General features: G+C 40.0%; 1 protein-coding gene across 1 annotated transcript in view; it reads right to left on the reverse strand.

Moving 5' to 3' along the window:
- Positions 1–1,415: 1,415 nt before the first annotated feature.
- Positions 1,416–12,896, reverse strand: part of POMGNT1 (protein O-linked mannose N-acetylglucosaminyltransferase 1 (beta 1,2-)) — a 32,845-nt gene continuing 21,364 nt past the window's right edge. Inside the window, exons 17-22 of the mRNA XM_083358673.1 lie at positions 11,879–12,004; positions 11,117–11,181; positions 9,693–9,737; positions 8,087–8,222; positions 7,031–7,140; positions 1,416–5,704 (exon numbers count right to left, since the gene is read on the reverse strand). Of these exons, the coding sequence (XP_083214799.1) occupies positions 5,608–5,704; positions 7,031–7,140; positions 8,087–8,222; positions 9,693–9,737; positions 11,117–11,181; positions 11,879–12,004 (579 nt within the window). The 3' untranslated portion in view covers positions 1,416–5,607. The remainder of the gene's footprint in view (positions 5,705–7,030; positions 7,141–8,086; positions 8,223–9,692; positions 9,738–11,116; positions 11,182–11,878; positions 12,005–12,896) is intronic.

Here is a 12,896-nt window from a genome sequence, read left to right on the forward strand (position 1 = left end):
ATGGGAGGCAGCTTTGGAACTGCATTAAAAGGGAGCATGTATATATTTTAATAGAGATGAAATATTATAGGTCAGTCAGTGCTGTAAGAAAGCATCCACTTTGGAAAATATGCCAGATCAACCATGCCAATGGACATATGCTGTTCGTTACTTTAATACAGTAAAACATGCAATGTGTTCGCTCTTCAGTTTTTTGTTTAACAGAAGTTGACTTTTCAACAACAAATGGCATGCAAAGCAGCTAATAACACTTTTTGTTCACTGTTGCTGGCAATTCTATGCTGCCAATTCAAACTAGGCTTCCATCTTTCAGATTTTAAAGGATATCTGTGCTTAAAACAGCTTGTTTTAATGTACCCGATTGGGCAACAGGGTTTTAAATGAACAATCGGCTTTTGCTAAGTTACTATAGTAGATGCATGTGTGGAGTTTTGTGGAATAAATTTATACAACACTAAAAGGAACAGAGTTATTTTTCAGTTATTAATGTTTCATCGTGCCCCTTTCTAGGAGTTGCCCTTCATCTGAACAGGCGCATAGCATTTTCTTTGTTCTTCGTTTCTTACCTGGAAGAAGTGACAGCGAGTGAGATCATTCACCTTATGAGTCCACAGACTGATGTTTTTGATTCAGCTCAGCTCATTTATACTTCCCAGGGGCTAAAAATGCATCGGTGCTTAAAAGCAGCTTGCTCCTTTGGAGGTTATGAAGAACTGGGGACCTCTAGTGATTCTATTTAATAGTTCTTTTATTTGGCACTACAGAGCAAGGTGAAGTATCTGGCCAGGTGGAAAGATGAAAAACGTAGAAACAAAATGGGCAGGCCCACCTTGAATAAAGTTACTGACGTTATGCACCCGACTGCACTAAGTACCGGTAGCCCTTGACTTACAACCTCCATTGAGCCCAAACTTTCTGTTGCTAAGCAAGACAGTTAAGTGAATTTGCCGATCTTTCTTTTCACAATCTTTCTTGCCACTGTTGTTAAATGAATCACTGCAGTTTTTAAGTTAGTAACGTGGTTGCTAAGTGAATCTGGCTTTCCCATTTGACTTTGCTTGCCAGAAGGTCGCAAAAGGGGATCACATGACCCCTGCAACCGTCATAAATGTGAGTCAGTTTCCAAGCATCTGAAGTTTGATCACATGACCGCGGGGATGCTGCAACAGTTGTGTGAAAAACTATTTAAAAAATAAGTCATTTTTTCCAGTGCTGTTGTAACTTCAAATAGTCACTAAATGAACTGCTGTAAGTCGAGGAATAACTGTACTGTTTGCAGATGACGATCAATTCAGAAAACTTCTGTAAACCCAGGACAGAATTTATTATTTGTGCCTTTTGAGGACCTGAGAGGATAAGGAAATGGAGAACACAATACAAGTTTCTCGGGATAAAATGACAATCTATGCCACACCTACTAAGAAAGGACAGCCTTTATTTGCAGGAAAAGACATCACCATGCATAGAGATGTAAAAGATAGGAGATGCAACAATTCTGCCATCTTTATTTTTGGAAAACACAGGCACATGGGATTTCAAAAAGCAGCCAGCCCAATTTCTTCCCTCCCTGACTGTACAAACGAGGAGCACTCAGGCCACAAAAGTGCACCACTCTTAGCTTAAGTTGAACACCAGAAAGGGAAAAAATAAACAAGAGAGAGGGGGAGGGAGGGAGGGAGAGAAAGAGAGAGAGAGAATCAACAACAGAAAAAAGGGCAGCAAGAGTAAGTCTAGCCAAGATGGAATTTATTCAGAAGACCGTAATATCAGTTTTGATGTTGCAACTATGGAGCCAAGCATAATTGTATCCAGAATGGGGTAAGATGAGACTTGCATTCTGATAAGCAATTTAGGCCACAATATGACAATCAATCTAGCAATATCTGAATATATCCCATTGTTTTAGGCATGCCTGAAAACTGCTAAGTGTTTTGTGACAGTTCAAATTTAAACAAAATCTCAAAAAGGACAATCACTTGGTTATTTCATTCTTTACTCACACACACACACACACACACACACACAACTCTCAATTGTTTTATGGAGCTAATAATAATTGCCTTCCATGAAATTAATTTCACCTAGTATTCTGTCTTTTAAGAGTGGCTAACCAGAATGAGTGTATAAGCATAGTTGAAGATAAATGTCAACCTGCCATTTTCTGCATAGTGTAGTCTGTAAAAGAATGGCATTAGTCATATCAGATCCCCTAGATTTATTTGTTGTTTGATGAGGACAAAAATCTCATTTTAACCAAGGAGACGAATACTGCTCTTTCTCCTCCACACCTTACACTGATATAATAGAAGCATCAGATGTAAACATCTTCAGGAAATTTTATGAAGATGCATTTTTGGTAAGAAAAAGAAAATTTTTAAGACTTTATTTTTTACAATTAGATGCAAGGAAAATAAAATCAGCATAAACCTGCCATTTTCTTCCCCTGCTGCCAGCTGTTTCTTCTTGGCTATACATTGCACTTAACAGGGGCAAATAATTTTATTTAGTACAAGAATCTTCTAGGTCTATTTACTCCAACTGCCTTTTGATGTATAAACAGCAAAGCATTCATGGATCTCTAGACTTTTGCCTTTATCTTCAAGGATGAACTGGCCTTGATGAGAAGAATTATCATCTCTAGCATTTTATTGATCCCTTCCCCAACATACCGCAAACCATTTAATAAACTTCTCATAGATATTGCATCGAAGTAACCTTCCTTTCCATAGCACTTCATCATTGTCGGGTGTTCTACACTTGGCTAGACAAGGCAAAAGTTGGACCTGATAAAACAATGTAGTTCTGGCTTAACAAAATAACCTTGCATCACAGTACAGAAAATGCCGTTCAGAAAGAGATGGCATTTGGAAGTGTAGGGGCCTCCACCACCCTAATTTAAGTATTATATAAAGTGAGCAGGGTTTTCAGATTTGCGGAAATGGACTTTCTACTATAAAAACGCAATAGAGGGGAGTGACACATGCTCTTCTCTACCAAGGGTTTAAGGGACTACAGACACCAGAGCTGATGGTAAGGAGAACCAATCAATGATCAGCAGTGTTCCTGAATCCCCCCCCCAAACATGGCCTAATACATCTTTCTCCTATCAAAGATTTTGAAGACCCTAATAATTAAATCCGAAAATAACTTTACATCTACAAATACAGGGGTCTTCAAACTTGGCCCTTTTTTGACTTGTGGACTTCAACTCACGGAATTGAAGTATGCCTGGCTGAGGAATTCTGGGAGTTGAAGCCCACAAGTCATAAAAGGGCCAAGTTTGAAGACCCCTGTACAAATAGAAGAGGGGGGGGAAACACACATTTATAATATACTTGATACCAAATCTATCAATCTCTTCCCCCTCCTACTCCCCCAAAATAGCCTTTAGGATCTCTTCCTGATATGAAATCTCTATTCCCAGTATTATGGGATCGAACCATCATATAAATCAAGGGACTGGATTGTTTTCTTCAGTCCCAGTGGCCCAATAAATAAGGGACAAAAAACACAGCACATTTCCCAAAAGTGTAAGTTGTTGACTCCCCGTTAATAGAACTAGCTACTTAATATTCTCACAGGCTTTGGGAGATTACACGAGTCCAAAATGGCCGAAGTGCTAGTGCTCCAAAATGAGAGCCATTTCATCCGCCATGAGAAAGACTCCGCATTTGCAGAGAACATTTTTTTTTCCTGGTGCACAATTGCACACTTAAAAAACACCTAATAACATCATGATCAGGAATCTTAGTAAGTTATGTCTCTTCCGTGTTTCTTTAGAAAAAGCCATTTCTCCTTCACATAACAGGGCAGGAAATTAAGTCAAGGCAGAGCAAAAGCAGCACTGCTGTACTCTGACACTAGGGTTCACATTTATCCTGCAAATGGAAGACTACTATCTTCCCTGAAGACTGATAGGGCCATGATGACCGCAATTTTTGTTGGCAGAAATCCTCAGATGAACCAGCCACTACAGTGACCTCTGCAAATATCATATTTATGAGAGTGTTAGGTCAGAAGTCCTACTTGAGGCCTCATTCAAGCACAGAAGCCTTGGGCTCTAGAATAAGTAGTAGCCTGAGTTTCAAGAGAAACGTGCATTAACTAACTAATCAAAACAAAATATTTCAAGAAGTTTTTAAGCTGCCTTATGGACAAAAAAAGGTATTTACTTTTGAACTCATACTGGTATCGGACACGTTTGGAGGACAGTGAGGAAAAAGAAGAAAACACAAAGTGGTAACTCAACTAAATGAAGGAAAGGTGGCTTCAAACTAGAATCTAGTTGTTCCTTGAGGGAAATGCTCATTTCCTTTTTCCTTAATATATTCATGGTGTGAATATATTGAAAGTCACTTTCGAGACCTAAAACCTTCCCTCTTCCCCATAAGGCACAGGATATCTAAGAGGAAAACATGATTTCCTCTTTATCCCTGAATTGCTACTTCCTCTCTCTCCCCACACCATTTCACCTCTGATTAACTATCTAGAGCCCCAAATTGCCCTTTCTTAGGACTTAGTATGAAAATCTTCCAGATGCATACTTTGGGGCCAAAGAAAGACCCTATGATGGCTGGCTACTTCTGGGTTTGGTTTTCAGAACCTATAGACCAGCCTCACTCAGAAGTAAGATTTAATCTGACTCATTTACTACTTCTGCACCCTGATATACTGGTAAACACTAAAGCTTCCCAGGCCAGCACCTGCTTGCTCAAGGCACTTTTCTTCTTTACTGTTGCTTGGCTCTTCCTGCAAGCATTTTATGGAAATGACCAAACCATGTAGCCTGTATCTTTTCAAGTATTTCAGCCAAGACCAACTGCCTTTGCTGGATCCATACAGATCCATCGGGAACCTAGACGCCGTAGCTTTGAAAGTGACCACCTTTTGTGGCCATCTCTGCTCAATAGGAGGAGAGGATGAGGAAAAAGGGAATTCTGAGCCTGAGTGACCAGGACATTCAGTACACAGTAAACACATGCAGTTCTTTTGCAGCTTGTACCCTTTGATCACGAAGCCAAGACCACAAAACTCTTCTTCGTGTGCATGTGAATCACTGGCCATAAAGTCACAAGCCAGGTGGTGGTACCGTATAGTGGGTTTAAGAAATGGCCCCATATGCTTTCCAGGAACTATTCCCATCCTTATTACTCACCTCCAAAACCAGCATATAAAGCAAGAAAACAGCCATTAGAAGGTGGCTGACCACTGCAGCAAACTAATAAATTAAAAAAAAAATTACATATCCTCAGGTAACAATGTGGAAAGAGCTTCTAAAGGGAATCAATCCCTTTCAAACAGCTCCCTCAGGCCGAACCCCAATTTGGGGAAATAGTGGCCCACAATTAGTAAAGCATCAATATTAAAAATGAGACAACTGCATTGTTTCAGTGGCTTAGAAAAATATTAAAGATGCCTGTTCTTCCAAGGCAATTTATCCACTCTCAGCAACAGCCTGAGGTTGGGGGATAGGGAGAGCCCCCTTTGGCTTGTCCTACTTCTCAAGGCTTCCAGAGAAAAGCCAATCCCAGAGAGCTTTAAGTGTTCCTCTGCCCCCTTATTCTGCAGGCTATGAAGGCAATATGGTCAAACATTCCATGTTCTGCTTCATGTTTGCTCTGCTCCTGCTGCTATGGCTCCTGCTGCCTCGTCCTTGGCTGGGGGTTCCATGTAGATTGGTGTCACTGAAGAAGGTTTTTTGAATCTAGGAAAAAAGGAAATTGGTCTGGAATTACCAGTACAGAAAAGGAGGTGGAAACGTAGATTCAATAGGACGAGTAACAAAAATATATAAAACTGTCTTGACGGGCAAAGTATTACAGAATTTTCTAATCCGGTGCTTTCTAGAAGCACCAAGTCTCAACTTTAGAATTCTAAAATATCAGTCAATAACTGAGGTTAGGGGAAATGCAAGCTGGGTAAGTTGGATTGCAATACATCCATTTAACCTAAGCAGTGCTGTCTGATTTGCACTAATCCTCCATAGTATCCAACTAAAGTATTAACCAGTGCGTTTACATGGAGACTGGATTTGGAATATTTTGTATGCACAAAATGCAGAATATCTTTCAGCTTTTGCCCCTTCCTGCTTATCTTTTCATAGTTGTTCTACTCTATGAAGATACACAATACAACTTTTCATCATCCACTACTAAATAAACTGTGTGTTTCCAGTAGATGCCTTCCTTTTGCTTTTATTAGGCTGCTATTCCCATCAAAATGACACTTATAATCAATTCTTTCTATGATCCTCTGATTCCTAGTTTAAATGTCTTCATCCTCTGAACAATCATGGGGAATTACAATTCACTGAAAAGCAAGGGTGCACAATTTATGCTGGCCCAAGGATCACATCTGGCTTTTAAACAATATAGCAATAGCAGTATCACTTAGATTTATATACCACTTCATAGTGCTTTACAGCCCTAAGTGGTTTACAGCATCAGCTTATTGCCCTCAACAATCTGGATCCTCATTTTACTGACCTTGGAAGGATGGAAGGCTGAGTCAACCTTGAGCCGGTGAAGACTGGGCAGTGTTTCCAAAAAGTAAAGAGTGGGACTTGGACAACAGTTGATTTTATTAAATATACATGTAAATGTAATTCAAATTATTTTAATATGATTGCTGTCCAGTCGTGAATTTAACAGTTTCTCCTTTCTGCATGTTAAAAATTGCAATTTGAAAGCCTTTGGAACTACATCTAAAGATTACAAGGGGTTCTGTAGTCCCATTAGCACTTCTTGCTTTAAAGTTCGACACAATGTCCATTTCACTGAAGAATTAAATAAGTACCAACTTGCAGCAGAGCTAAGCAATGGATGGATGCTAATTACCCATAACAGGAGATATCTCCTTGAGTCCCTTTGGGGGGCGGGAAACATTTAATCTGACATTTTCTTTAAGAACAACATCTGTAACATCAAAAGAAAAGGTGCCTAACCAAATAATCTGGGCACAAAAGTCTGACAGGAAAAAGAAAAGTTTTATACAACAATTAAGTCTATCTTGGCCCACAAAGAAGACTTACGAATATGGAGAGGCAGGGACTCCTACGACCAAGAAGTGATTCTTTTTCCGAAAGAGCCGCCATAGTCCTTTATGATTCCCCCGGACATCCAGATCCCAGATGTGGAGGCACTAAAAGAACAAGTTATAAATGTCTGACAGCAAGACTGAATGAATCATATGACTAAAGATTCAAAATCTAAACCAGCTGAGTGCTTCTAAAGAGCTTTCAGTACTGGCCTGCAATATGGTGTAGCCTAAATATGAGCAGGAATGCCTCTTCAACCTTATCCTAGGTTGGGCAAGAAGTAAAGGTGAAAATTAAACAGACTTTAACGGTGGGATTTTTTCTTCTTTTTATCCTGTTATCTTTTTACCAATTATTAAACCAAATATTCCTACAAAACGAATTAGATTTTGTACATGGCAATAGCTACTAGAATATTGTATACTTCTTAATGGAAAGTACAAATAATTCCTTCTGTAAAAGAATGGTAAATTAAGTTATGGGTGTATGAATCAATGTTAAAGGGAAGTTTCTTTTTTAAAAAAAATCTGATAGAAAAGAATGTGAGAGGTATTATTTGATTATAATTTTATAAGCAGATTTGTACTACATCTCAAGTTCATTTTCTCCTAACACAAACTTTTAACATTTAGCATTTTTCCCTTTTTTATAGTTTGCTAAACTCTTTAAAATTTATAAGTTATTGCTTTTTAATTAGCTTATAATTTATAAGTTAAATCATACTGCCTAAAGCTGTTAATGACTATATGACACTTATATTGCATTATGTTAACACTTTTTCAACTTTCAAATTGATATAAGATATTTTAATATGTAGATTATCAATGTCATTTCAATGTTTTTGTTTCAATTTTACAGTTCTTAAAAACCTTGTCTTTATTTACAGTTTCTTTTCTGTTTTCCTTGCTTCTGTTTCTGATTATATTTGTTAAGTTTATGTCTGTCTGTCTGTCTGTCTGTCTGTCTGTCTATCTATCTATCTATCTATCTATCTATCTATCTATCTATCTATCTATCTATCTATCTATCTGTCATCTATCTATCAAATACCTTGGCAAGCTGAGTCCAAGTAGTGAAATCTGCCTCCTGCTCCATCTTTACGTACATCACGTAGGTTTTTCCTTCAGTGTCTGGGACAAAAGAATCCTCACAAGGATTTTTGGTATGATCTAGAACTTCAGCCTCACTGAAGAAGTGGGTAAAAATAAGACAAGATCAGAGAGGCAAGCAGACAGAAAAGTCCATAATATGAAGCAAGTGCCACATTAAAGATACTAAACAGGAACATACAATCCAAAAAATATTAACTGGCTTTGAGAGATAATAAAATTTATTTTTTATTTATTTATTTTATTACATTTATATACCGCCCTTTCCCGAAGGACTCAGGGCGGTTTACAGGGTGATTAAAAACAAAAATACAAAAGTTAAAAACAAATTAAAAAATTATATTCGTCCCTGCATAAGTAAAACCCCAGTTAAAATTAAGATTAAAACTAAAATTAAAATTCTCAGCCTGGGCCAGAGAGCTCGAAGAGCCAGGTCTTCAGGTCCTGGCGGAATGAACGGAGGTCGGGGGCAGTCCTAAGCTCCACTGACAGCTGGTTCCAAAGGGCAGGCGCACCCACTGAGAAGGCCCTATCCCTGGGTGTCGTCCGCCGGCAATCTCTTACCGGTGGCACCCTGAGAAGACCCTCCCTGTGGGAGCGCACTGGACGAAGGGAGCTTGATGCCGGCAGCAGGTGTTCCCTCAGATATCCCGGACCCAAGCCATTTAGGGCTTTATGGGTCATCACCAGCACCTTGAATCTCACCCGGAGGGCAACTGGGAGCCAATGCAGCTCACGGAGTAGAGGTGTTACATGGGAGTATCGGGAGACCCCCATCACAACTCGCACGGCCGCATTCTGCACCAGCTGAAGCCTCCGAGTGGTCCTCAAGGGCAGCCCCATGTAGACAGCGTTGCAGTAGTCTAAACGGGAGGTCACGAGCGCATGAGTGACTGTGCGTAGGGCATCTCGGTCCAGATAGGGTCGCAACTGGCGCACCAGGCGAACCTGGGCAAAAGCCCCCCTGGTCACGGCTCCTATATGGTCTTCAAAGTTGAGCCAGGAGTCAAGGAGGACGCCCAAGTTGCGAGCCCTATCAACGGGGGGTAACACCTCACCCCCCATCGTTAGAGATGGAATAGTCTGGTTAACCCGAGATGCCGATATGCACAGCCACTCAGTCTTGGCGGGATTGAGATGAAGCCTGTTTCTCCCCATCCAGACCTGAACCGCCTCCAGGCAACGGGACATCACGGTGAGGGCATCGCTGGGTTGGTTCGGGGTGGAGAGAAAAAGTTGGGTATCATCAGCATACTGATGATACCCCACCCCGAAACCACGAATGATCTCACCCAGCGGCTTCATATAGATGTTGAACAGGAGGGGCGAGAGAACCAACCCCTGAGGAACTCCATGCCTTTCCTATTTCAAAATCAAAATATTTTTAAAAGGTATGCTAGTTGCCAAATTGGCCACAATGTTCTTCTGGATTCAGCTTTTAGGCATCATAATTCCAAAGCCCTAACATTTTGCATATTAGATCAGGCCATATAAGAAATTCACCTCTCTGTCAGTTTCAATGATCCATTTTTTAACACATAAGGTACCTGAGCAGACGATGAAGTTCAATTTCATATGCATCTTTCTTTAAACTATACAGTGGAAAGAGAAATAAAAAGTCAGAACCAAAACTGAATTGCTTAATACTCAGTAGAGCAGCAGTTCCCAACCTTTGTGGCTTGGCGGCCCAGCGGGTGTGTGTGTGTGTGAAGGTGGAGGGGAACTGGGCCACTTGAGTGGCAGGCTGGCGCATGCTGCACACAGCCCTTGCGCAAGTGGCAGGCCGGCGGGCACTAGCGTGTGTGTACGCTGGCCCACTGTTCACGCAAGGGCTGTCTACTCACACATGCACCGGCTTTACGCTCGTGCGTCCCAATTCTGAACAAGTCACAGCCCAGTACTGGGCTGCGGGCCAGGGATTGGGGAGCCCTGCTATAGAGAGATGGGACATTTTGCATACTCTAAGACTGTGGCATTAAAAGATGGTGGCAAAATGGCTGATTTGCAGCAGTGTGCTTTCTTCTCCCATCTCCACATCCATTCCTGCCAAAAGAAGCAGTGAAATCTTAAGTGTGCAGGGGGGGGGCTCTTCTTATTTCCATCCTTAGCTTCCTGCCGATCCTTAAAACATGGCCTAAAATCATATTGACAAACTTCAGCCATTTTGCTGCTGAAGTTCTACCAAATGATTTATCATCCAGAAGCTTCTACTTCCACTTTCAAAAAAAACTCCTCAGAAACAGAGGAAAAGGCAAAATCTACAGGCGTTGGTATTTGTTTGTTTATGTGTGTTGGTTTGTGTGTGTGTGTGTGTGTGTGTGTGTGTATTTACACAGGGCTCAAATAATAATCTCAGGGAATGATTGCAGAGATAAACAAGGCCAGTAAGTACCGCAGGTATTAAAGCAGGTACTGTTAATCCCAAAATGTCCACCCCATTCTTTTTGTAAAGGCATTTTATAGTCTGTGGGCTGTTGCTCAAATGTGATATACAATTTGAAGTGCTTTTTATTTATTTACTTAATGTATACTGAGTTTTCTGTAACGAAATGTTTCCCCCCCCGCAAATAATACACATGAAAGCGCCTATTAAACCAAGCTGCCCCAAACTAATTGCTCTTACATTTCTGCTCCTCTATTTTTATTCCATTCTTTCTTCTTGTACCTTGTGCTCATGATATGGAACATTTGCTTGTATATTTGTTTGAACCAAACTAGAAGCTGCCAAGAGGCAACCACTGAGTTATAATTTACAAGTCTACTCTTGGTGGGGCATTACTAAATAGTCCCTCTATTAGTAAGGGAATCTAATTTCCATCCTGGGTAAGCTCTCCTGCCAAGAGTATTATATTAGGGTTGATTTTGACTTGCTCATGTTCCTCAAGCACTCTGATATGGCTACATTCATATTAGTGAGTTGCCTACACAGGAAAGCTTATGCTTAGGTCAGAAGGCATCCATGTCTCCTTACCTCTCCACATTCTTAAGTTGTACGTTGGGGACTGTGTTGAACTTGTGCTTTTTGAAATACGCTTCCTAGAAAAATATGAATGGGGGAAAAAAGCGGTTTCAAGCATCATTTACCCTAGCTTTACACTTTTTCCTCTGAAGTACAGCAGCGAGAGTACCATGGCTGCTGACACTGCATACAAACATTTGCATCATTGTCCAAAGAAGAACAACTGCAGCTAAACCATCTTATTTGTATCATAGATAAGCCTAAAAGCAATCATTGGGGAAAGCTGTGCTTAGTTGCTGAGTTTTGCTTATCAATGTTTGACTAAAAGGACAAATTGCAAACATTTGGATTAGGGAATAAATCAACTGAAGACGATATCAATTGCTTTCCTCAGTCAATTCATAGTTAGTCTAGTCCTCTATTCTATTACCTAAGTCAGTAACTCAATTTTCTCTGAGTGCTCACAAGCAGAAGATGAAGCTTTAAAACCTATTTTGCCCATCCAGAGGAGTTCCATTTACTTGTAATGGTCTTTGAATATTAATATAGGAGATTAGCCTAGGCTATTAAAATATCAGCTTCTCCTTTCTCCAAAATTATGCTGCCATTGGTAGACATTGTTTGAAAGGTGAGGAAACATGTCAAACTGAACAATCTAACTGTCCTTCTTCTCCAATTGAAACCTCTCAACACCCAAACAATTTATTGTGGGGATAAATAAGGATACAAACAAAAGCTACTATTTCTGCATTTAAATTAAGAAGGGTCACTCACGTGGAAGTAGCCATTCATGTTGAGGCCAACAATGCCAAAGTGATACGAGCGGGATACATCTGGGATGAGGCATTCACGTCCTTTCCGCTGTTCTGGCATGCGCATCCACATGTCCCAGTCCCAAAGCTGAGAGAAGAAAGCAGACAAAATACAACACAGAGAAGAAGACTTTTTCGGAGAGCAGCTTATTTTGCTGCAGCCCCCATAAGCATCTACACCGTTTAAAACCCTCTTGAGGTTTGAAGCAAAAGTTAATTCAGCCCAAGTTTCAGATGCAGGCTCTTATTATTTCTCAATTTTGAAAATGGAATGTATCCTGGCAGAGATTTCTGTTCCAATGCATACTTTATAGACAAGCATAAAATCTGGACAAAATGGGAATACTTTTTGTTGTGTTTGATTTCAGTTATTTTCTTTGGCATTAGAAGTCAGGCCTTTTTAGAAGCCCTGACAAATGCAATTATATGGCATTATGTACCTGCTAGTCACATAATGGTCCTTGATTTTTTTAAAAAAAAATAGTCTGAGTATTATAAAAATGGCAAGTTGCTGAGCTTATTACTTAAGTAAAACCTAAATGCTTTAAAAATGCATTTCTAATGCTCTTCTAATGCTTTCGTTGTTCTTTTACATCCCACATTTTTTAAAAACACCTGCGTGCTCACAACATGATATTTAAATTGCACGAATAGCTGAGGATGGTGTGAAGTCATTAGAAAATACACACACATACATGGCCAAATATTATTCAATTGTGTTAATTGTTAGACCTGTATTAAGCATTCTCAATTGCTTTGCCAAGTCCAATCAATAAAATGACTTCTAAGCAATGCTTGCCTATGCTTGCCTTTATGAAGAGTTTCTTTAGGAAGAAACTAAATTTGCCTTTCTCAACCCAGCTCCTCCAGACCTGTTCCTCTGAGCTTAGTGGTTGGAAAAAATTAGAAATGGAATTCAAAGTATTTGGAAGACATCAGATTAGAAGACGCTGGTACATTAGCTCACTATTATTATTAAA

Source organism: Vipera ursinii (assembly GCF_947247035.1).
Source record: "Vipera ursinii genome assembly, chromosome: 3".
NCBI classification, from domain to species: Eukaryota; Metazoa; Chordata; class Lepidosauria; order Squamata; family Viperidae; genus Vipera; species Vipera ursinii.